Source organism: Choloepus didactylus, chromosome 3 (genome assembly GCF_015220235.1).
Source record: "Choloepus didactylus isolate mChoDid1 chromosome 3, mChoDid1.pri, whole genome shotgun sequence".
NCBI lineage: Eukaryota > Metazoa > Chordata > Mammalia > Pilosa > Megalonychidae > Choloepus > Choloepus didactylus.
In genome coordinates this window covers 81,359,310-81,385,162 of record NC_051309.1, presented here as the reverse complement: position 1 = coordinate 81,385,162, position 25,853 = coordinate 81,359,310, and the positions used below count along the sequence as shown (strand labels likewise).

The 25,853-nt window shown below is 40.6% G+C and overlaps 1 protein-coding gene across 4 annotated transcripts; it reads right to left on the bottom strand.

The window, feature by feature from the left end:
- Window positions 1-449: 449 nt before the first annotated feature.
- On the bottom strand, window positions 450-24,908 carry FAM47E (family with sequence similarity 47 member E). 4 transcript variants are annotated; one of them, XM_037830021.1, is made up of 9 exons: window positions 24,685-24,908; window positions 21,227-21,307; window positions 20,947-21,115; window positions 19,702-19,841; window positions 11,783-11,927; window positions 8,998-9,171; window positions 5,081-5,236; window positions 2,873-2,950; window positions 450-732 (listed from the first exon to the last, which is right to left on the bottom strand). In XM_037830021.1, exons 1-9 carry the CDS (start codon window positions 24,756-24,758, stop codon window positions 631-633), a joined length of 1,119 nt encoding a protein of 372 aa, XP_037685949.1. In that variant the 5' UTR covers window positions 24,759-24,908; the 3' UTR covers window positions 450-630. The 4 variants fall into 4 exon arrangements, with proteins under 4 accessions (XP_037685949.1, XP_037685947.1, XP_037685948.1 ...); XM_037830019.1 differs by having other exon boundaries at window positions 20,947-21,307; XM_037830020.1 differs by lacking the exon at window positions 2,873-2,950 and having other exon boundaries at window positions 20,947-21,307.
- Between the last annotated feature and the right edge of the window lie 945 nt (window positions 24,909-25,853).

Genomic DNA, 25,853 nt, shown 5'->3' with positions numbered 1-25,853 from the left:
ATGATTGCTGACCGCTCAGGAATTATTGTGTTTTCTATGTTCTTCTAGACTATATTTTCTGCTTTTCCTAACATTAGCATTAACACTTTTCTAATAAAAATTAATTTAAAAAATTAATTAAAAATATATATCATCTTGAGTTCCTATTAGACTTTGTGACCTTATGACCTTATGTTATAGGTATGGATTTATTATAAAAACTAACATCCCTACAGAAGGGAAAAGCACTTTAATAAGCTTAACTCAAAATGAAAGACAGTAATATCATAAAGGAAGAAGAAAGGAGGTATTCATTCAAAACCAGGGAAAATAATACTCTGGAAAATGCAATAGAGTTATTCTGCTTTTATCTATGGTTTTATTTTTACAAATAGTTGCTATAACTGTGTAATATCCACAGTGATACAGAATGTGAGAAAAGTATATGTGAATATTGATCTCATAGTTGATAAACTATATAAAATATTTATTAGAAACATTTAAAAGCATGAGATACTAAATTTATGGATATTGCCAAGTCAAAGATGTACATCCATGGTGGGGCACTCATCATAAATTCAGTGTATTGCTTAAAACGAGAGAGCAAGATAGCCAAATATGTAGCAAATAAAAAACTGTCTTATCATCCTTTCAAGATTCTTCTATGCTTGAGTTAGTTTCTTTTGATTGTGTTATAGGAGTCTTTTTACACTCACATTTACATTCTTTCTCAATATATGTCTTCTTAAGGAACTAAAAAAAAAAATTAAAGAACCTTTATTAGATTGGCAAATAAAAATTGTACAGTACTCATCACCTCACCACAACCACTACCATGCCCAAATTCACAACCTCACTCTCTGACATACCTCCTAATACTACACAAAATCATATGTCAATTAATTTGACCATGATATATGTTGGTCCTTGGAACACATCAAAAATACTCAGATACAATTCACACTTGTTTTGTGCCCAAGCCCAGCCCAACCCAGCTCAGCATAACCTTATATCTCATAACTACTGGGACCCATCTGAGCAGCAGAGGGAACGAAGCTGTAGGTAAATGCGTAAAGTAGATAATCCAGCCGCAGCAGATACCATATATATAAATGTATAGATAAATATGTATGCTCATAAATGCATATATACATAGGGTATACACATGCCTTATTGGAGTAAGAAGAGAATGAATGTTCACACATATTTAAGTAAATAAATGTAGTACAGGATATATGCATACATATATATACACACATATGTATCACAATTACTATAATAGATTCCCTCCCCTCTTCTCTTTTAGTTGAACTCAGGGATGAAATAGAAAGATATAGAATGTAAGAATAGAGGGACAAAATATGCCAGTCTTGAGTTAATGTGTTCTCGGAGGACCCAGCTGTAGCGGGGGTCATCGTCTCTCATTAGTTAACACAGTCGAAAAGAGGATAGCCAGTGTGGGAGGCATGCTTCCTTTTAGCCAAAATTGAACAAAACTTCATTGACAGAATGGATTAAGCCAAGAAGGGATATGAAAAAATGGGAAAAAGTGTATTTTGCCACTAAAAATGTTAAAGTAGAAATGTGAGTCACCAAGAGCAAATAAGAGAGATACGTACACACACACACATCTCACATAATCATATTTGTACTTAGGTATATTTTATATATTATATGAATAAGTATAATCATATATAGCTATCCTGTATAAGTATGTTCTATATATTATACACATAAATATACATAAATATATTTATGTGAACCTTATATACAGATTAGGCAATTGTTATAAATCCATAAACTTGTATATTAGGTATACCTAATGGGCCTATTATCAATGTGAAAAGCTAAAGGAGATATTTCATCCCAGCTCTGTAACAGGGTCTTCCATCCTGGTCTTCACCTCAGGCCAGAGACTTGCCCACATATTGTCTGGTTTAACTTTGAAACCAGTTTCGATTTGAACTTGATTGGTATTTCTATTTGCTGGTAAGTATAAGCTATTATTAGTTCTATCACTCTCAGAAAAAGAGATATCCAATCTCACAGTTCCAGGAATTTTTGACTGCCCCCCAAAGATCCTGAGGGCTGTGCACACAGAGGACATGGGGCAAATGCATAATGTATTATTAGCTGTGACTCCAGCCCCAGAAGCCTATCTGGTTTCCTGCCGTGCTGCCAGGGCTGGTCTGAGTGCACAACTCCAAGCTGGAGGGTCCATTCTGACAAGCTCCCACCACACACTGGTTGTAACGTGATCTTCCAGGGAGCAGAAGCACGGAGGGGAAATTATTCATATAGGGGGTAGCCAGGACCAGGTTTACAAGTCAAGGGAGGGTAAACTAGAAGGGGAAAAGGGAAAAGGGAGGAAAGAGAACACACTGGCAGGGCCCCACAGGAAGTAAACTTTTGCCCTTGTCTGGTTCCTCTTGTACTATGAGGTCTGCTTCAAGGTACAATGACAAAATTGCAATGTCCAACTCCATTTTGTCTCAACCCAAACCCCCCAACTCTTTGTCCTTAGACATGGAGTTAAGGAGACTTAGACTTCTGAAGAATTTTGATGCTTTGGTTATAGCCAGAATTTACAAGACATACGCCCCATAAATAAATCCCTTTCACTTTGGTCCCATTAAGGCCAAACCCAAACCTAAGGAATGTAAGTCAAATATCATCAGGGAGACAGCAAGAACAAAACTGGCAGAAGAAAAGGGCAAATTGCCACATCCTATCTCTATGCCTGGGGAAAAGCACTCCCTTTCTTTGGGGCTGAGTCTTGGTGTATGCCTGGAAGAGTCATATTTTTATTTTATCAGGTGCCAATCCCTTCCCATCAACAACTGTGAGCTGCGAAGCCCCCCAGCTGGATTTTCCAACATGATGCTTTACTCACATTCGGCATCCTGTAGCCCCTGCCTAGGATGAAATTCTTGAAGGCAACCATTCCATGAAGCTGTTCAAGTAAATCCTCCTAAACAAAAGCGTGTCCATATTCAAAAAACAGGTCAGTTGCCAGGAGCTTCATTTCATACTCAACCTAATTTGAAGCATTAAGGTCCTTATAAAATGCCTCACTTTTAAACCCTTCCTTCTCATTGGAGAATATGGGTGTAAATAATGTTCACAAGTTGATGAATAGGAGGCTTTCAAAAGATGCCCAGCTTTCCCTCCTTCTCCTACCTGTTTTCTTACCATCTTAAGGATAGGCAACACATTTAAGCAATTCAGTTAGACAATTACTGACCTAGAATGTCTGGAATCTAACCTATTTAGACTAACAATATATCTACAATTTATAGAACTTAAACCATCCAAAGGGCATGATAATCAAAAAGACTTGATATAGTTCCAACATCTTCTGAACACTCACATATCCTGTGTTGTTTTTCTTTTCATTTATTTGAATTTAAAAACTAAATGTATGATATACATTTAAATAATTCTAATTCAGTATTTTAAGATGGTTTTACTTCTAAAACAAGTCAATCAAGCACAGTCACCAGCAAGATAGTGGCGACATCATCATGACTCTCCCTTACCAGACACAGCATCCCATCTGTGTCTGGTGATGTGGGGTGCCAGAGCCGAGTGGCACCACCTACGGTGCATTAGGGCAAATCATTCTTCAGTTAGTACAAAATATCATTTTAGAACAATTCCATTGTTTGGAATCCTTCCCGGAACTAACCTTCCTGCAAACAATCTTCTACTCTAAAGGTTATATCAACAAATTTTCAAAAAAAAAATTGAATGATCCTTTTTCATTAGCTAGATGTAACCATTTGGGCAAACATCTTTAGTCACCAAAATGGAATACTTCTTGTGAAATTCTTTAAGTCTTCAAGAATATGTCTTTTTAAATATATTTTTAAAAAGAGACACCTTAAAACAAAAATAATTTTGTAACTATTTTTGTTTATAAGTATTTAATTTATTGGGAGTATTTTGTTTTGTTTCTTAAAGGGCAACTGGATGGTAATCAATGCACAACTGTGAGCAACTGATTTGTACACTTTGAGGGATTGTGTGTTGTGTGAGTGTACCTCAATAAAATAGCATTAAAAAATGGGGTAACTGGAATAGTTTTATGTTATGTATTAAATTCATGTAAACCTAGATAGGCAGCTCCAAAAAAAAAAAAAAAAAAAAAATACACCAAGAAAATCTGCTGAACATTATTTACTTTATTTTGAGGTTTATATAAACATGTTGCACCTGTAATTTTGTGTAACACCTCACATCTGAAAATAAGAGTTTCATAGCCAGTACTAGAAAGGATAAAAATGACCATCCTTCCTGTCCTAGCTTTCCAATCTAAAAGAGGCAATTGAAGAGTAATTACTGCATGAAATGATGTCACATTTATATACTATTTTACTTTTTCAAAGTGTGTTCACATCTGTTATCTGGGAGTTTTGTGTCTGATGAAAAAGAAAAGAGGTTCACAAATATTCTCATCAGAGTCCTGTGCAAGTGTTGCATCAATATTTCCAAATATCCAGAATAGTGATGAGAATCTTCTTTCCATTAGGTACTTGCACAGAAGAGACGGGCAGGCCAGTGTTTACTGGTAGTAAAATTAAAGCTCATCCTTGTGCGTGTTTGTTGTTTTGAGGTATCAAATATTGCTTAACCTCTTCTCAGACAGCCCCTGCAACTCTGAGTGCTAAATTGCATAAAGAAGTTTCACAATTGCTCTTTTTATTTCCTTGACATTCATTCATTGCCAATAGGAAACAAGTTTCACATTTAGCTACCCAACGAGAATCCACGATGTCATATCCATTCTGAGAATTGAGGTAATCTGAAAAAGTCATACCGCCATTTGAACAATTTTCCAAGGAATCAAGTGTTCCAAGAATGATAGGAGTACAAGTAGTTGTTCTATCTTAAGAGACAAGGTCTACCAGGTAATCTCAAGACTAGTTTATTACACATTCCCCATATAATGACTCAGCTTTCTCACTGCTGAATTCAATATGCAAACTAAGACTTTCGTGAACTTCTGTAATACTCCGGAGACTCTAACTTCAGTATGAGGGTAGCAATTGCACTGTAATAATCTATAGTCTACATGAGCAAATCTCAGCTATATACATACCTGTTCCTGCAGCTCCTTTTTAAAATTCTCATTTTGAGCTTTAAGTAAGATAGTGGGGTCAACCAAAGGTTCATCTGCTCTTTGCTTTTTCCACAACTTAGTATTCAGATACCATGCTCCATATCTCATCTTTACCCATTTCGGTTTATAAGGATTCTATAGAAAATAACAATTACCAAGGTCATTAGTTCTTTTGGTTTTTCATTTCAATAGATCTAAGATTTAGTTTATAAAAGTAGTGTTATTACTTTTAATTTATGGTTTGTCTGTGACAAACTATCTTACGAAGTTTCAATACTCTTCAACTTACAAAGGCAACATGAAAAGCTCATGGTTGAGAAAATAATGTCCTGGCTAAGAGTGTGGCCTTTGGATTTAGACAGACCTGGGTTCATATCTTAACCCCTCACTTAGTAGCTATGAGTCCATGGGCAAGTTACTTAAATTCTTCATTTTTAAAATGGAGATAACAATAGTATCCACTCCATATGTTGTTGTGAAGATTGAAGGGGAAAGGTACATAAAGCAGCTAGAAATCATGCAAAAATCATGTTTCACCTAAGGGCAATGACCTTAAGCAGTACTCAGTCAACCAAAATAACAAATTATTGTACTTACTATGTATGAGCCCATTCAGTCTTGTAAATGCTATGCTACATTTGATCAAAATGTTATTCCAACACCAACCTCTTGCCCCTCTAACTAGGAGACAGAAAGAGAGGCAAGAATAGATTTCATTCCTTTCTTTCTCCCATTCTTCATTAAGGGACCAAGAATGTAAAGAATCTCTTGTTGGTTCATAGCCTGGTACTGTGGATGCAATGCCCACCCATCGTCTCATCACAAAAGGGGGCCTACCTCTTGGGTTGGGCAAAGAAAGAAATAAACCACAAAGATTCTGCCCCTCTCTCCCTTCACCCACATTTAAGCTAAGGAGTGGTACGTGTTGGATGAATTAGAAAACAGGAGAGAGCAGATAGGCCAGAAATCCTTTCTCAGGGTTGGATTCAGCATTGTGATCCCTCCCCTCCAAGTGACCGCCTCACTATATCACGACTGCCTGCATCTGTTCAGTGCCTTTGCACTCACTGTTCCCTCTGCCATCCTCTTCCCCAGGAGACCCACATGGCTTGCTCTCTCACCTCCTTCAAGCCGCCTTTTCAGTGGTATATTCCCTGATGACTCAATTGAAAAACTGAAACCCCCTCACAACACTCCTCATCTTCCTTCTCTGCCTTATTTTCTTAGCACTTATAAGCATTCGATATGCTACATATTTTTCTGACTGGCTGTCTGTCTCTCCTCCTACCCTCTAAAATGTCAGCTTCAGGAACAGAGTAATTTTTGTCTGCTATACCCCCCAAGCATCTAGAACAGCACCTAGGACATAATAGGTGCTCAATAAATATTTGTGAATTAAAGCTGGGTTTCTTAACGCTGGCACTGTTGACATTTTAGGCTGGGGTAATCTGTTGCAAGAGGCTGTCCTGTGCATTAGAGAATGTTTAGCAGCCTCCCTGGCCTCTACCCACAAGATGGCAGTAGCAACCTGCTCGCCAGTCATGACAACCAAAATGTATCAGTCCAGATACATCCAGCACAGTGTAGCTAGAGTTCACAGCATGGAGTACCAGAGAAGACAGAGAGAACTCCAGAGGTTTGCAGGGGGACCCCCTGAGTATTCAGCAAAGGGCTGATCAGTGCATGTGTTGGAGGCAATTACCCATGGCCAGGGAAAGAACCAACTGAAAGGATGGGGAACAGTGCCAGTGCTCAGACAGGGCCAGGAACAGAGCCTGTTCCCACCTGGAAAGCCTAAAGATTCACAGAGATAGAGGGCAGAGTACACAGAAAGGTCTTGCCTCAGTAGTGGGGAGTAAATTCACTCTAGACTGGACATTACTTCAGGCCCATCCAATAAATCTTAACAAATATTTAAAAAAAAAAATAGAAAAAACAATAAAAAATCAAAACTGAAAATGATTAAACTGCTTCCATGTAACTTTACTGCATTCCAGAAAAAAACACTCAAGAATGGTTATAGGCATACAAATTATCCAGCAGCCAACAAGGTAAAATTCACAATGTCTGGCATCCACTAAATTTATCAGGCATTCAGAGAGGCAGGAAAACATGACCCCAAATTAGGAGATCAAAACTGACACAGAACTGATACATATGTTAGAATTTTTAGACAAGGACATTAAAACAGTTATTTTTAACTGTTTTCCATATGTTCAAAACATTAAGTAGAAACATGGAAGACTTTTTTTAAAAGACCAAAATAAAACTTACAGAGAAGAAAATTATAATGTATGAGATAAAAATACATGGGATTAACAGATTAAACATCTCATAAAAAAATTAGAGAATTTAAGGACATAGCAATAGAAACATAAAGAGAAAACAGAATCATAAAATTGAACAGAGCAACAGTGAGCTATGAGACAAATTCAAGCAGCCTAATATACATATAATTAGAGTTCCAGAAAGAAGGGTTGGGTGAGAGACATAAAAATATTTTTGAAGAAATAATAGCCAATATTTTTCCAATTTTGATGAAAACTATAAGCCTACAGATCAAAGAAGCTCAAAACCCCCCAAGCACAAGAAACACGAAAAATTTAATACCAAGACATGTAGTAATCAAACTGCTCGAAAGCAGAGACAAAGAGAAAATCTTAAAAGCAACCAAGGAAAAAAGCGTATTATGTTCAGTGAAACAAAGATAGGGATAACATAAAGTTTCTCATAAAAAAACAATGCAAGCAAGAATAGTAGAGAGACATATTTAAAATACCAAAATAATAAAAAAAGGAAAAACCTGAACATAGAATTCTATGCCCACAAAAATATTTGTTTTTAATCATGGCAGAATAAGGATATTTTGAGACATTAAAAAAAGCTGAAAAAATTCATCACTAGGAGGCCCACACTACAGGAAGTGTTATAGGAAGTCCTTCAGGCAGAAGGAAAAGTGGTACCACGTGGATATATACTTCGAACTTTTGCATAGTGACCCTCCATCTGCCAGGCAAAAGTTCAATTTTGGCAATGATCACCATGGTTTATAAAGCAGCATTTGTGCAATTATTTGTAAGTACTGGAAATTGAGCAATTTGATTTAGGCAAGAGTCAGGGCAAGAGTGATTCAGGCCATGGCTGTGAGGAACATAATTTGCCTATTCAGCATCACTTTGCCTTTTAACCTTTAACACAAGGGAAACGGAAAAATTAAAGTGCTGACATCAGTAACGGGCTGCAAAGAGGAAAACTATAATGATGCCAAAACAGCTCAGCCAATTGCATTAGACCATAAAGGACAAAATTAACAACTATGTCCTCTTAAACAATGGAAATACAGTATCAAAGATTATGTGTATAAGGCAGTGGGTAATTAGAGGTAACATTGTTTTTCACTCTAAGAGAAAAAGAAGCTACAGATCAAAGAAGCTCAAAACCCCCCAAGCATAAGAAACACGAAAAATTTAACACCAAGACACATAGTAATCAAACTACTCTCATTACCCTCACTCCTACTTAGACACTTAAGTCTGTTTGACTCACACTGTTTGACTTGTGCAGCATTCTAGACATTGTGTAGAAAAGTAAAAAAGTACTGCCAGGGCCCATAGTACTTCCCCTTGGAACAAAGCATGTTATTTCTCCTTTCTGTTACCTTGATCTCCCAGCCTCATAGCAATTTGTTATTGAGGAAATTGGGCAATTTGTTAATGATCAGTCAAGCATGTGGTTGAGAATGATGTTTGTAGTAGTAAGATTCTGGTAAAAATCCAAGAATTCTATTTTAAAAGGCCAGTACTCCCTTGAAGTACCAGAGTCCAAGAACACTTAAGGCTTTGATATGACTTGATTAATTTTCTTTGATTTTCAGTCTTCTTCCCTTTGGCAATTACCTGTGGCTTCTGGAGTTTCCTCTTGAAGGTCAGTTCCTGGAAGGAGAATTCTAGTTCCTGCAGTTTATTTAGCCCCTGGTTCAGTCTTGTGTGAAGCACATCGCAGCTTGGTTTGCTTTCGTAGTCAATGGCAAACTGTTTCAGGATGAACTCTTCATCAATGTTTGAAATTCCCTGGAATAATATCACATTGCATAAGTTGAGGACAAATGGTGAAATGCTCCTTGCTTTTTGCTTTAATCTAAGGTAGATATTTGACCCTTGCTTGGGAAGAGGTATTCTGGAGTAGAATATGCTCAGCAGCATTCACTGGAGACAAGAAGTATTTAGAGTCTGGAGGGACTTGTCAGTGCAAGAAGAGACAGATTAGGAGCTACAAGAAGCAGTGAGTTCCTGATGGCTGAGAAAAATGCAGACTATTTGATCAAAGGCAAAAATCTTGAGCATTTCATAGCAGTGACATCCCTGGAAATGTTTTCCAGACATGTCTAGACATGTGAGTGTCTGCCCTGTCCAGAGCCCTTTATAAAGGAAGCTGCTCTATGCTCCCTGAAGGTGGCAGCTCTAGTCAGCCATATTTCACACACAGACCACTCTCCACTCCCTTCCCCCAGCCACAGTTGAAGGAAGTAGAGGGGGGCAAAGGACAGGAAGCTGACCATTGACCTATGATGTGGCTCAGTGCTAAAGGATAAGGTGGATATCGCAGAATCTCAGTTTGGAAAAAAAGAAATTGGGGAACACAGAGAGAATGAGGTTATTTGTCACTGGCTAAAGAGGAGTCATGAAATGGGTCAGGGCCATAAAGGGAGGAGTCGAGTCTAAACCAAGCTGAAAGAATAACGAAGTAGAAATAGAGAAGCAGAATCAATGAGGTAAAAAATAAATCAACAGCAGGTGAAGCCAGTGATAATACTGTTGTGAAGTTAGAATGGTAAATAGCTTTACTAATCATCTTAATGTGCTTAAACTTCCAGTTTTACTCAGGAAATGACAAAGAAGAAACCAAAAGCAACTGAGTCATGCTGTCATACCAACAATCCTTTGCAGTGCTAATTAAGACCCCTGCCTCCATGGAATTCAGAGAGAATGGGAAAGAAGGATCTGTGATAAACAAGTCATGCTGACACCAACACATCTGCTTATCTTCACCAGATAGGCCTATTCCTACACATTCTGCCTGGGCAGCTTTTGCAGTTTTACGGTACCCAAGGATGCCCTGCCCCAGACAGTTCACATAGCTCACATCCTCCTTGCCTCCCCTCCCCGTTCCTCCATTCCCTTTCTTTGTTCTAAGCAGGTATATAAACTGCTTCCCCTCCACTTTGGTTTGAGCAGTAACTTTCTTTTAGTTTGGCTCCCACGCATGCCACTTAGCTCAATAAACTTATTCTGCACCTTGGTTTTCGGAGTCTGTTTTTAATTTAACCCCATGAAGAAAATACCCCAGGGTGACTCAATAGGGACCTAGATTGTAGAGCTGAGGTAAAGGGGGGGACCTTGGTCATAAGGGACTGAAAACAAGGCCAGCTACCAGAGAAGCTAACCTATTAGCTTAGAGTTCTTTACATTTTCTGCCCAGATAGAAGAGGAGCCTCCAGCAGCAGGAATGGCAGAATGGAAGGCCTGGGAATTAGGCAACTCAATCCAGCCAGATTAAGGATAAGCACCAGGTTCAGGCACCAGGTATAGTGGACATCAACTACCTCACCCAGCATCCCTACGCCAATCTTCCTTTGGGGAATCTGCCCTCCTCCACTTTTGGTCAATCAATTGCAGTTTAGACTGGACACCCCCAACTTGGCTTCAAAGTTATACATGTGAGGTGGTCTAGCCAATGAGTACACTCCATATCTCTAGTCATACTGGTTAATTCAAGGACAGGCATGTGACCCAAGTTAGCCCAGTGAGAAGAAGACTTTTCCCTATTGGAAAAGGATTGCTCTCTTCCAACTGAGGTTGCCCATTGGTAGGATGCAAGGTTAGAGATTTTGTGGCTACTTCTGGCTTCTCTTGGGGAAATAGGGAGAGCACCTAAAGATATCTCAATCCAGCTGTGGATCCAGCTATGCCTGAAATCCCAATAACTCTGGATGTTTCCCTTACTCATTAAGCCAGTCTGACTTGCATATCAGTCACTTGCCAGTGAAATAATCCTATATAATACATTGTCTAAAACTGACTAATACACTCAAATAATTGGGGGAGGGGGAGACATAAATACTAGAGGGTCTTAATAAGACCAGGAAAAGTAACAGGAATCTAGACATCTGCAGGGACTAAGGAGCAGGACTAGGTAACAGAATAGGTTCTTGGAAAGTGGGCAAAGGAAAGGACCTTGATAATTGAGTCAAAAGTTGCTTCATTTCAGAGCTTTTTTTTTTTTTTTTTTTTTTGCAAAGGCTGCAGTCAAGCATAGCTGCCCAATTACTTACAGGTAAAGATAACTGAGAAAAATGAATTGAGAAGGGAATGAAGGACAAAGAGAAAAGAAGGTCCTGATATTGAAATGGAAAATAAGAATATCAAAAATAGCAATTAAACAAGATATTAACATAAACATTCAAATTGGCTGCAAGCTTGCAAACTTACCAGGAATTTTATTTACCAGAAGCATCTCTATCAATATATAAATGGCAGGAGAGAATGGTTCTTTTACATCTTTGGTGATTTCACTTAGATTATATCCAAAACACTGTTTTTGTTCTTGTGTTTTTTTTAATAAAAGCATCTTTGAGCTTGTCTTTTAAAAGTCAGCTAGGTTGAAGTGTCACTACCAACTTACAAAAGTAGTAACCCAGTTGCAGAAGTCACTAACTCCTTTGCATACATTCTCATGAAGAAGAGGACCATGGAGCAAATCCGTTTTGCTTGGTTTCTTCTCTTTATAAAGCCATTGGCCTGGATGTGACACTGGAGCCTCCCTGGGACTAAAGATAATGAGATCATCAAAGAATTACAATATGAGATACAGTGAATCCAGGTGGATTTCAACAGTATAGTGGGGAAGGGTGAGATAAAGCAAGTATTTCCAACAGTCTCTTTCAAGCTCAAACAAGTTGTTTTAATTTGTCAAAGATCAAAGTCCCACAATCGTATCAGAAAAGCAAGTATATCATTATTAGTTGTAATAATTAAAATTTATATAGCATTCTGCCATTATAAGTTGATTTTTTAAATAATAAGTACCATTTATTAAGACATAACAGGCCTAAGCACCAATTACTGTGCTTAATAATTAAAGTCTACCAAAGCCTCGGACAATCTTAATGAGTAGGAAACATCCTTGACCTCCTTGTCCCCCATCCCTAAAATCTAGCCCATCAACAAGTCTAGTAGATTTTAACTGTGTCTCCTCTGAATTATTGCAACAGGCTCCTCACTGATGTCTTGGCATCTCGTCTCTTACAGGTCCCCAACCCCCAACCCATTCTCTACACTGCAGCCAAAGCTGTCATAGCAAAATGTAAATCTGGTCTTGTCAAACCAGTCACCCTGCAACCTCGATTGATTAAACCTCTTCAATAGCTTCTCTCTTTCTCTTTAGACATAATTCACATACTATTAAATTCACTGGACATTTCATATAAATGCGACCATATACTATATGGTCTTTTGTGTTTGGCTTCTTTCTCTTAGCATAGTGTTTTCAAGGTGCATCCATGTTTTAGGATGTATCACAAGCTCTCTTACACACTCTTAAAGCACCCTGTGCCTTTTATTTATAGCACTCATATATAAATTTATCCACCCATTTACTCAACAAATATTTATTAAGCACCAACTATGTGCTCAGCACTATTCTAAGCATTAGGTTTCAGCTATAAATAAAGCTAAGCCCCAGTCCTCATAAGCTTACAATCAAGTAGAGTGCGACAGATAGAAAGGAATTAAGCAAACATATGCCAGGTGCTTATAAGTGATATAAAGAAAAATAAAGCAGGGTAGGAAGGATGGAGAGTGACACAAAGCTTTTTATTTGTACAGTGAAGGCCTCACTAATAAAATGATATTTGAGCAGAAACCTAAAAGAAGAAAGAGATCAAACCATGCAGATATCTGGTAAAAGAGCATTCTAAGCAGAAAAGAATAGCATATGCAAAGGCCCTGGGGTGGGAGTGTGCTTAGCATGTTAAGAAACAGAAAAGAGGCCAGTGTTACTGGAGAAGTGTGATTATGGGTAAGAGTAGTAGAGGATAAGGCCTGAGAGGTAATGGGAAACTGATCATATGGAACCCTAGAGGCAGTCACAAGGACTTTGGATTTTACCTTAAATAAGTAAGCAATTGGAGAATTTTGAGCAAAGGAATGGTATCTTCTGATTTAAGTTTGAAAATGGATCATTCTAGCTGCTATGTGACAAATAAACTTGGCAGAGAGGAGCATGAATGGAATCCATGAGACCAGTTAGGCAGCTATTTCAATAATCCAGGAAAGGATGGTGTCTTAGAGTAGAATGGTAGTGGTAGAGAAGGTGAGAAACTGGATATATTTCAAAGGTAAAGCTATTAGGGGGTGTTGGAAGATTTCAGCTGTTGTTTCAGAAGCATTTGGAAGTATGGAGTTGCTTCTTACTGAGCTGGGGGAGATAGAAGGAGAAGTAAGCTTTGGGGAGAAATCAACAATTCAGGTCTGGAGTTGTTGAGATGCCAATTATATATCCAAGGGCAAATGTTGAATATCCATATGTAGATGGACTGGATGAGGGCACTTGGGTGTGAGTCTTCCTAGAGAAAAGAAGATGTTAGAGATTAAAGCACTTCAAAGTTAAAGGTCAGGAAGGTGAGGAGGAACCAGCAAAAGAAGACCGAAGAGAGGTCCGGTAAGTAGGAGGAGAACCAAAAAAAAGAGGGAAGTTCCAGAAGCCAAGTGAAGAAAGTGTTTTGAGAAGGAGGACATCATAATTTCTGTTGATTGCCACTGACACATCAAGTAGGATAATTATTGAGAATTGATTTGGCAACACAGAGGTCAATGGTGACCTTGACCAAGGGCAATTTCAATAGAGTGCTAGGGAAAGGGCCTCTAGTGGTGATAGTCACATCATTTGTGTGATTTAATGCCACCAAATTGTACACTTAAAAATGGTTAAAATGGTAAATTTAAAATTTTTATGTTACGTATATTTTATCACAATAAACAGAAAGAGAGAGAGAATAGGAGAAAAGGAAGTGAGTATAGATACCTCCTCTCAAGAAGATTTGTTGTAAAGGAAAGAGGGGACTATGTGGTCAAGGGAAGTTATTTTAAAGAAGGAGATATTACCACATGTATGTATGATTGTGGTAGGCTGATAATGGACCCAAAGGATATCAGATCTTAATCCCTGAAACCTACAAATGTTACTTTATTTGGAAAAAAGAATCTTTGCAAACAAGATTAAGGATTTTGAGATGGGGACATTATCCTGGATTATATAGGTAGGTCCTAAATGCCACCACAAGTGTCCTAATAAGAGAAAGGCAGAGGGAGATTTGACACCCACACACAGAGGAGATGGCAATGTGAAGATGAAGCAGAGAGAGATTTGCAGAAGCTGGCCTTGAAGACTGGGGTGACGCAGCACTAGCCAAGGAATGCCAGCAGCCACCAGAGGCTGGAAGAGGCAAGGAACGGATTCTTCCCCAGAGTCTCTAGAGGGATTGTGGCCCTGCTGACATCTTAATTTCAGCCTAGTGAGACTGATTTCAGATTCTGGCCTCCAGAATTGTGAGAGAATTCATTTCTGTTGTTTCAAGCCACCTAGTTTGCCGTAATTTTCTACAGCAGCCATAGGAAACTAATACATACACTGAAGGAAAAACTTGTCATTGCGTAGTTACACATTTATTTTGTGAAAGGGTAATTTATTAAGATATTAAATTACCCTCTACATGCTTACCTTCTCCCATTTCAAGTAGATAACCCACTCATTTGTAATTTCTTGCCTTGGGATTTTTGCAAGGTTGACCAAAGAAACTGCCTAAAGTGAAAGGCACTTCCTATGTCGTGTAGATGACCAAGCTCATGGAAGTGAGTATGTTGGGTGTCGGGGATGGGGTGGAAAGAGAAGGGTGGGTGCATAGCTATGGTGCACAGTGAGCCAACGAGAGCAAGGATCAAGAGAAAAGGAGTTCCAAAGACTACAAAGAGGCAATTATTGAGGACCTATCCTTACTTTCCTGCAGTATAAAAAATGACCAAGATAAAATGTCTTGCTACCCAGGGGGATGGAGCTTAGAATAAGATATAACTAGAATGAAAAAGTAAGTGGTATTTCATAAACATGAGACTCATATGCTGGAGCAGCCAGGACAGGAGCGGACGGCACCTCCAGGCGGCAGGCATACAGCAGGATGTGGTCATTCTGCTACTGGCGAGGGGCTGCAGGCTAAGAGGAACTGTACTGGAGGAACTCTTTCTGAGGTGCCTAACCTGCACCTGGACTGATGGAAAAGATGCAATCCCAGAGTTTGTCCTGACACCATAACAGACGTTACTATGGTCTTGGAGGTAGTATATACTGCATGTGCAAGGGAATTCACATTGTTGTGGCCAGAGGACAGAGTATGTTTAGACTGTATTTTCTAAAAATGGTGGCAAAATATTTCCCATTCCACATACCACCTTGCCACTTAGCCACCAAGAGATAGATGGGCAGGCTTGTGCCTGGTTTGACGAACAGTGTATGGTAGAAGTGATGCCCTGTGACTTTACAAGGCTGTCGTAAAAGGCAAAGTGGCTTTCACTGTATTTCCTAAAGCACTTGGAGTCCTAGACCATCATGTGTGATGTCCAACTACCATTGTAGGAAAACCCAGGCCACACAGAGTCATGAATAAAGGCTCTTGTTCCAGACCCCAACCATTTGAGTTGTCCTTTTGCAACTATGGAAAGTGTGCAGAAACAAACCAACTCCATCAGCTCCATCCTAACCCACAGAAACCATAAATTAATAAAATAGTTATTGTCTTATACCTAAGCTTTCAGGTCGGAACTGGAACAACTGGATAACTTAAAACCACATTCTATAAGAGGACAAATATTGTATGATCTCACTGATTTGAAATAATTAGAATAAGCAAACTCACAGAGTCAGAATCTAGACTATAGATTACCAGTGGATGAAGTGGAGGTAGGGAATAGGGTGTTAAGGCTTAAAATATACAGAGCTTTTTTTTGGGTTGATGGAAAAGTTTTGGTAGTAGATGGTGGTGATAGTAGTACAACATTGAGACTGTAATTAACAGCATTGAATTATATATTTGAATGTGGTTAAAAGGGGAATGTAGGGTTGTATATAGTACTAGAATAAAAAACCTAAAAAAATCCATGGAACTGCACAACACAAACAATAAACCCTAAGTTAAACCATGGACTATAGTTAATAGTATAATTATAAAAATGTGCTTTCATCAATTGTAACAAAGGTACCACACCAATGAAAGGTGTTAATAATAGGGTGGTAATGTGGGAATCCTGTATTTTATACATGCTTGTTCTATAAACCCACAACTTCTCTAATTAAAAAAAAAAACATTATAAGACTCATTAGACTTGTTGGCACAGCAAGAGTAAGGATGATTGTAAGTATGAGTTTGGTGAACAAGTTTGTGACACCAATTTTAGCTGTCTAGGGACTTATTTATTGCTATTTTTTAAACTAGGTTTAAGGTTATTAAGTCATATGTTTAGATCTAAGTTCTACATAGGTGATGTGCCACTATATATTAGTTTGCACTGGCTTATTTCTAAACATTCCATTTAATTTGCATTTTGTTCTCCTATTTAATTAAAAACAATAAACATACTGATTTTAAAAAAAAAAGACTCATGCATTGTTTTAACAGTTACTTTCCATGCCCATCTGCAAACACCATGAGGACAGGAGTCCTCTCTGCTTTACTTCTGTGTCTCCAGGTCCTAGCACTGTCCATAACCCATCACAGGTGCTCAAGAAGAATTGCTGGTTTTTTTGTTTTTTTTTTTTTGGTTTGGTTGGTTTTTTGTTTGTTTTTTGCATTGTGCTGGTTTATATATATTATGTCCCCCAGAAAAAGCCATATTCTTTAATGCAATCTTGTGGGGGCAGACGTATTAGTGTTGATTAGGTTGGAACCTTCTGATTGAATGTTTCCATGGAAATGTGGCTCCACCCATTCAGGGTCGGTCTTGATTGGCTCACTGGAGTCCTATAAAAAGAGCTCATGAATAGAGGGACCTCAGAGCAACTGAGAATGACATTTTGAAGAGGAGCTGCAGCTAAGAGAGGACAAAACCCCCAGGGGCAACATTTTGGAGAATGCCATTTTGAAATGCAACCTGGGAGCAAGCAGATGCCAGCCACATGCCTTCCAAGTTAACAGAGGTTTTTTTCCAGGTGCCAATGGCCATCCTTCAGTGACGATACCCTATTGTTGATACCTTAACTTGCACATTTTCTGGCCTTAAGACTATAACTTTGTAACCAAATAAACTCCCTTTAAAAAAGCCAATCCATTTCTGCTATTTTGCATAACGGCAGCATTAGCAAACTGAACATGCATTAAGAGGACAAGCTAAAGATTCACTGAATCCAAGAATTCAAAGATACTCACAGTCAAAATGCCACAGTTGAAGTCTCCAAAGGGATCCTGACATATAACACTCCTCCTTCTTCCCCACCTGGGTTCTGAGCAACTTGAAAAGTAATCCACCTTTATTACTGACAGCAACCATGTTGGAGGGCATGGCCTTGGGTCCAAGAGGACTTGATAACTGATACCCAGAAATTGGCAGCCTCTCCCACCCAATCCCCAGCAGGGTTGGACCCAGGCAGGCCTCCCCTCAAGAAAGGAGAATCGGTGGAGAATTTGTGTGTTCTATAGATGTCTTGTTCTCTAGTAGATGAGTGGCAGTGTCTACTTGTGTTCCCCAAAGTTCCCAGAGGTACAGTGAGTGTGCCAGTTTGAATGTATTGTCTCCCAGAAAAAGCCACATTCTTTGATGTAATCTTGTGGGGCAGACATTTTAGTGCTGATTAGACTGGAATTCTTTGAGTGTTTCCATGGAGATGTGCCCCACTCAAGTGCAGGTGATAACTCTGATGAGATAATTTCTATGGAGGTGTGGCCCCACCCATTCATCATGGGACTTGGTTACTGGAGCATTATATCAGCTCAGATAGAAGGAGCCAGCTTGCTACAGCCAAGAGGGACACTTTGAAGAATGCACAGGAAGTAGATGAGAGACATTTTGAAGATGGCCGTTGAAAGCAGACTCTTGCTCCGGAGAAGTTAAGAGAGGACAAATACCCCAAGTGCAACTAAGAGTGACATTTTTGAGGAACTGCAGCCTAGAGAGGAATGTCCTGGAAGAAAGCCATTTTGAAAGCAGAACTTTGGAGCAGACACCAGCCATGTGCCTTCGCAGCTAACAGAGGTATTCCGGACACCACTGGCCATCCTCCAGTGAAGGTACCCAATTGTTGATGCATTACCTTGGACACTTTATGGCCTTAAGACTGTAACTGTGTAACCAAATAAACCCCTTTTATAAAAGCCATGCCATCTCTGGTGTTTTGCATTCCAGCAGCATTAGCAAACTAGAACAGTGAGTGAATGGGTTGAGGGGCCAGAGTGTCACAAGAGTGGGACTCCCTTCACCTAGTAGGAAACGTCAGATGTGGTTTAGATGTGTCTCCCCCTAACAAACATAAATAATACAGTAGATTGCTTCTTAACTAACCTCCACATAGGTAACTTGCATGACTAATGAAGCCCCACATGAGCCCTACCAAACACACTGACTGAAGTCCACGCCCCAGTAAAGGCTCCAGTTCCAGTTCTCCCATTCTTCAGAAGTCAGCTGATATCCAGAGTCAAATGTTTTCCTCAGATCTACTTACATTAAATACACATATCATGGCATTACATTATTTGATTTAATATTATACGGATTGAGTAAGCAAGAGTGTGATACAAAAGAGAGTTGTTCTATGAAGATTAAGTATACTATTCTGGAAAGGTCAATGAAGGTGAATTTCTTTTTTTTAAATTGTCATCATATTAGGTATGGACAAAATCATTTAAAAGATTTCTTAAAAATCTCAGGTTGCTTCTTTAGTGTCTCTAAGTCTTCTCTCCACTTTAATGAACTGGAAACTGGAAATCGCAGATCATGCATTAATGGTGCGGTTTGTGCAGAAAAAGAGATAATGATGAACTCTAAGGAACAGACCCAAACTCAAAGAAAAGGCTTTACAATAAAAGTTTGCAAGTTAATGTACAGTTGTGAGTAAAATAATGTTTCCAGTAAACCACTTAAGTATCATTTTTGCAATTCCCTGAATTAACCTTCTCCAGCTCCTCCTTCTCCTCCATCTCCCTCTTTTTTGGTTATTGAACCAACTCCTGGTGCGAATAATATTGAATGAAAGAGTTTCTCCACAGATAATTCAAAGACCCATTTTATGTCAATTAATCTGGTTTTCTTCAGTTTTCCTCTTGTCAAACAGTTCTTCTGGGTTGTGCAGACACAACCCATGTTCGTTCCATTGCTGGATAAACCATTTAAGAAATAAGCATGATTCAGAGCAGGACCCAGGACTCCTTATTCTCCTCCTCAGGATCCTAGTTATTTTTACTTCTCTAATTATTTTGAAGATGAGAAAATTTGGGAAGGTAATTCCTAGAACACTTTATCAGGTGATAGGAATGAGTTAGGGGTTACTAGAACAATACTTACGGACCCAGGTAGACTTCTGTAGAACTTTTTTTAAAAAGCTTCATGGGTTCCTTCGTTCTTTTCATGACATCCTGACAATAAGCCCAGGTGTCCTCCAGCTTCCTGTCAGGATCGAGCACTTCCAGCACCTTTAATAAGAGCTACAAACACAAAATAGCCTTGGAGAGAAGTAAAATGTGTTGCAAAGTGGGCCCCTAGATTACAAAACAAAACAGACCAACTTGCCCCTTTGCTTCCTCTTTCCCTTGTCAACCAACTTATATGCCCAGTACTATGCTGAGGATAAACTTTCCATCACCTAGGACATTAGTGAACAGCCTTTGTGCAAAAGTTTGATCTCCTTTGGAAAGAATAGTGACTCTGGGCCACCTCCACCCCCAAGAGACCCACCGTGTGAAGTGTCTCTCAAAGATTTCTGTGGTTTTGACTGCCCAGCATCCATTCATCCTCCTACAAAACCAGCATCTAAAATTTCCTTTGGAGAACTACATCCTTCCCCTCTTGATCTACATGAATTGGCCTGACCCCATCCTTGCTTTTCAGGCAGGACAGGCCAATCAAAATCACAGTGATTAGTTTAGGAACAGGCATACAATCCAAGTAGCACCAAGGGGAATTAGGGTACACCTTTAACCTTTGCCCCTTTCCCTTTCTTGCTTGAAACACAGACTCAATGCCTAGAAGTGTGGAAGCCATCACAAGGACAAACGATTGGCAATATGGATAATGGAGCAGAAAGTCAGAAGTAGCCTCTGGACAGTAATGACATATGGAGTGGCCTGGCTTTCCCCATGACCTTTCAGGTTCTTGTACGCCTTCTATCTGTCAGTCAGCAAATACTATGGATATCTCCTCATGCCAAGGCTAACTGACAGAAGCAAGACTGAACAATTCTCCCCATTGTTTCCTCCCAAAAAAAGTCACAAAGAAAAGTAGACTGGTAGAACATCGTGGGAAAAGAAGACAAATATTTCCAGTTTGCTGTACCTTTATAATTTGAACGGTGTCAGGGGAAGCAGAGAGAGCAGCGTGTGTGTTGCTGCTGCTTGTACTTCCTGGGGGCAGAGAAAGGAAGGCTGCTCTAAACCCTGTGAGAACCCTCATCTGGGGTGGGGGCATTCATCGTCCTCTCCTGCTTTTGATTACATCACCCAGGACGTCAAGGGAATTCCCCAGGCATCTAGGAGGGATTGTTTTCACGTCCCCCGTGAAGCCCCTCCCACAAGCCCCAGGACAGGGAGTTACCTCTACAGGCAAAGCTTCCTCCAGGTTTGGGTAGAGCTCTAAGGGGTGCCGGGCCAGGCAGGCCTCGATGTTCTCTACGAAGGTGCTCCGTGCCCGCTGGGATGGTGAGAGTTTAGAAAACAGGGCTGCTTCCTTGGGCAGTTTGTTCTGCCTCTTCTTTGGGGGAGCTCTGTGATAAGTCAAGGGGAGAAAGCTCTCCCTGGGGCCCTGAGTGATGAGACCTTCGCAGGGGGGACAGCCTTTCCTGAAGTCATCCAGCCCCCTCCTCACAAATACCCACCGCCGGCCGTTCAGAGAGGTGGGGAACTTCAGTCTGTTCTTGTGCTTTATGAAACACTTGGAAGGTAGATTCTCCTTGTACCTAGAAGACAACATACTGGGCCTTATGGACCATGAGGATGGGGGTAGGTGAAGGGGGTTGTGAGGGGGCTGGCCTTCACCCTTTTCTCTGGGGGTGGGCAGAGTGGGGACCATATGGAGAGGGTTGAGTTAAATGCACTCCTGGCTCAAGGCACACTATCACTGGTCTGTGCAAGGTCCCTCTCTTTATTTTATTTATTTTGTTATTGTATGTGTCTTTGTAAGACCTGTACTGTTGCATGTGGATATTCTTGATCTACATAAATGGTTCTCTATTCCGCTCTCTTACTGGTTTCACTAAGCACTATATTTTAAAGACACATTCATGTTACTATTTGTAAATCTAATCCATTATCTCCAAATGTTGCCACCACATTTCATCTATCTGTTCCCTTTGTGAAGGTGTGGTAGGCTCAATTATGTACTCCAACAAACACATGTTCTTAATCTTAATCCATGTCCCTGTAGCTGTGAACCCATTGTAAATAGGACCTTTTAAAGATGTTATTTTTAGTTAAGGTGTGGTCAGCTGAACTAGGATGGGCCTTAATCTGGATTACTAGAAGACTCAAAAAGAGAATCTGGAAGCCACAGAAGTGTAAAAGGAGAGGATATCACCCTGTGATGGGAAGGAGAGATAAACAAAGGAACCCCAAAGATTGCTGGCAGCCAGCAAATGAACACTACATTGCCTTGCTGACACCTTAATTTTGGACTTCTTACTTCAAAACCATGAGCCAATAAATTCCTGTTGTTTAAGCCAAAACCTGTTTGTGGTATTTTTGATAGAAGCTCAGGCAAACTAAGACAGAAGGATACTCAAGTTACGGCTCCTCTTGGTGACCCTTTCTTAATGCAGAAAAACCTACAGCTCAGCCATTGACCAACCAAGCACTTCATTTACACTCTATGGGCCTCAGTTTCACAACTAAACTCAGAGGGTCAAACTAGATCAGAGGTTAGAAACTGGCAGTCCGTGAACTGAACTGGGTCCACAATCTGTTGTTTGGTTCTCTTTGGATTTTCATAATAAATTTAAGGATTTAAAGAACCACAATAGCTAACATAAATTAAGAACTTCCTATGTACCATGCACTGTCCTAAGTGCTTTATATGTATTAACTTATTTGAATCTCAAAACAACTTTCTGAAGCAGGTACTATTCTTATTACCATTTTACAGTTAAGGAAATTGAGACACAATGAAGTAAAAATAAAATTAAATTAAAAAAATAAAAAACACTTGTCAAAAGTCACATGGCTAATAAGTGGTAGAGCTGGGATTTTAACCCAGGTAGTGTGGCTCTGGAGAAAGGTGCTTAACTACTACACTAGAGCTACTGACATATAAAAACATAAGTAATCCTGAACTCCAGATCCTGTCAAAAAATAAGGTCTCAGAAATCTGGGTCCATGTTTCCACTGAGCCACAATTGACTGGAACAGAGTAATGGCTACACCATTAAACAAGTCATATGCTCTCTAATCAACAGTCCCCACCTCTCCCTACTGCCTTGCACCTGCCCTACTCCACTCAGTTTCCTTACCCACCAGGCTCTATCTGCATGGAGTAGTTAGAACATGAAAGAGCGATGGAATGGTCAGATGGGCAAATAGGAAAGAAAATTAGACCAGCTCCTGAATCACCTAACACAACCAGCATTACCAAAGCCAGAACTTGGAAGCTGAGCATCCTGAGTGTTAGGTCTGGGCCCTGGGCCCTTCCCCCATTTCCCTGTTTTGCATGGCTGCAGATCTGACCATGCTTCACGTTGCTGCTCCCTTCCTTTCCCTGTTTTCACATCACTTTCTTTGTTCCTGCCCATCACTGCCCCCCTCCCTTTCCCTCACATCTTCCCTCCCTCACCTCTCCTGTTCAAATACACAAGCCAGGCATTGCCAAAGTTACAAAGATAAACTCTGTGTAACTCCTTACTGGCCAAAGTTCACGTACCTTACACTGCGTAACCTCCCGATTGGTCAAAAGCCCTATAAAAAGAAATCCCACCAGCCGACTGGATGCTTTCCCCGCTGAGCAGCCTTTTTGCTGGTGGGGGCCGCCCTGAGGCTTCTCTCAAATAAAACTTTTCTTTAATATCTGCCCATTTGGCTTCATTGCCCATCTTTTGAACCAAACTACCTTACACTGAGCAAGTCTCTATTCTAACACATCACAAGGCCTTAGCCAGATATTTCTGCAGTACTGGTGTCTTTCTCTGATGCCTCTCCACCTCTGGGCCCCTTTTGTTTATAAAGACTCTTTACTCTCAAATCCAGTCCTTGCTGCACCCATCCTTACAGCGGCAAGGCATAAACAGATTCCAGCTCAATTCCTATTCTTTTTATCACAAGACCTAGAAACTTCTTGCTCGCTGTGTGTGCGTATATGTGTGCCTGTTTTAAAGGCTGAACCCAGCTCTGCTGTGAAAATCTAGATAAAAGGACACAAGAATATGAGTTTACAAAAGGTTGCTCTCTGCATCTAATAAATCACTCTCTAATAGCTACAGTGGGGGCCGTTGAAATTACATCTGATCTTGAGTTTCTAATGACCCATCAGCAATACTTACTAGGAACTAACCCTCCATATTCCTCACAACAACCCTACAAAGCTAATTCTTTTATAGTCTCCATTTTACAGTTAAAGGAAACTGAGCCCTAAAGGAGCAATTACCTTATCTAAGGTTATCAAGACAAGCAAGAGGCACACTGGCCTCCAACTCCAGCCTTTCTGACTTCGGCCTTGCTGCCTCCAAGAGACTGAATGTCATTCTCATAAATAGTCCAAAGAATCAGCAAAGGCAAAAGGCTTCGTGTTCCTGCCCTGTGACTGTGACACCAACTCTTCAAAACGAGAGCAGAACTCTCCGGTGCCTGAGGCACTCCCCCAAACACGGGCTCAGCTTGACCACAGGCACCAGCTGGATGAAAAAAGGCTCCAAGCGCAGAAGGCCCCTCAAACCCATACAGGGATCCCGGTGCCCCAGAGTGTACGGTGCAAGAGCTAGCTAACGCGGAGGAAAACAGAAGGGTGGGTCTTAAGCAGGAGACCTCAAAATCCTAGGCTTAACCAGTTTCCACAGGGGACTGTGGCCATCCGATTCCCATCTGGAATGGGGATGTTAAGCTACACCCCCGAGGAGTCGTGATGATAACAGAAGGAAAAGTCCTTTGGAATGAGCAATGTCGAGCGCTGGGTTTATTATATTATAATTGTATAGGTGAAGGGGATACTGAGCAGGAAAGGCAGGCGGGAAACTCTGCCCCGTCCTCGGTGGCTCTCGGATTCTCCCACGTCCCCCGCCCGCCAAGCAAGGAATGCACGCGCCCCCAAGTGGTCCCCCCAGCATGCGCCGTCGGGCCGGCGCCGCGCGCTTACCAGGGGCTGCAGTTCATGCCCAGGGACGCCGAGTCCAGCGCCCCCGGCGGGAACAGCCACTCGTGGTCCACCATGGTGCCGTGGCTCCCAGTCGATGGCCTGGGCTTCGGAGGTTTGTGTTCCCAGCGGGCAGCCTGGGTCGCTAGGAGACCGCGTAGCCACGCGCTGCCGGGATTTGCCCCGTCCAGGGGTAACCCAGGCGCCCCCCTGAGCCGCCCGGATTCTCGCTCGGAAACCGCGGCCTCAGCTGGCTCACCGCGCAGCAACTACCCCCGCTGCTTCCTTGCAGCCTGGGGAAGTGGACGTGGCTGAGCAAACAAGGATCGGGGCCTTGTTTTAATCTGTTAGAAAGGCGTTTCATCTTCTTTCCACTGAAACTCACTGTAAACTGGACCATGTCGCTTTTGCTAACCACCATTTCAAAAACAACAAAAAAAATGTTGAAGGAAAGACAGGAAGAAGGCAGCAGGAGAGGAGGGGGGGAGGGAGGGAAAGAGGGAAAGAGAGAGAGAGAATGGGAGAGAGTGTCCATGGAGGAATTGCAGGCTGAGTTGCAAGGCAACAAAAGCATTTATTTCCAGTCTTAGAATTGCAATTTGGGGAGCATAGATTAAGGTAGTGATCCAAACTGGGTCCCGTATTGAGGCTATTGATACGGCTGATCAACATTTGGTATTAATCGCTCTGTACCATGGAGGCTCATCCCTGGGAGTCATGTCCCATGTAGGGGGGAAGTTGTGGGTTTATCTGCTTGAGGATTGGCCACATTTGAGTAACAAAGAGGTTCTCAGGGAGTGCCTCTTATGCATTAGTTATAGTTAAGCTTAGCTTTGTCATAAATTTTATAAGTACAAGCTTTCGATTAAGGGTTTTGTGCATTAGCATGGCTGTGTGTGTGTTTGTTAGGGGGCCGGGGAGTAGCTGCAGCTATTTTCCTAGAGGTGAAACAACTAATAAGAGATACCATAGTGATTATAATAGGAAAAAAAAGATCAATAAGATTAGAAATAGGTTAAGAATCAAGTCACCCTAAGATTCAAGATTTAGCCAGCATCATTTTAAATTATGGTATTTTAGTTGAAGCTTTGGTTATATAACTAGAGTCTCTATGTCCTTTTAACAAGTAGGATATTTTGTTGTTGAATTTAATGTTTTTTCTTAAAAATAAG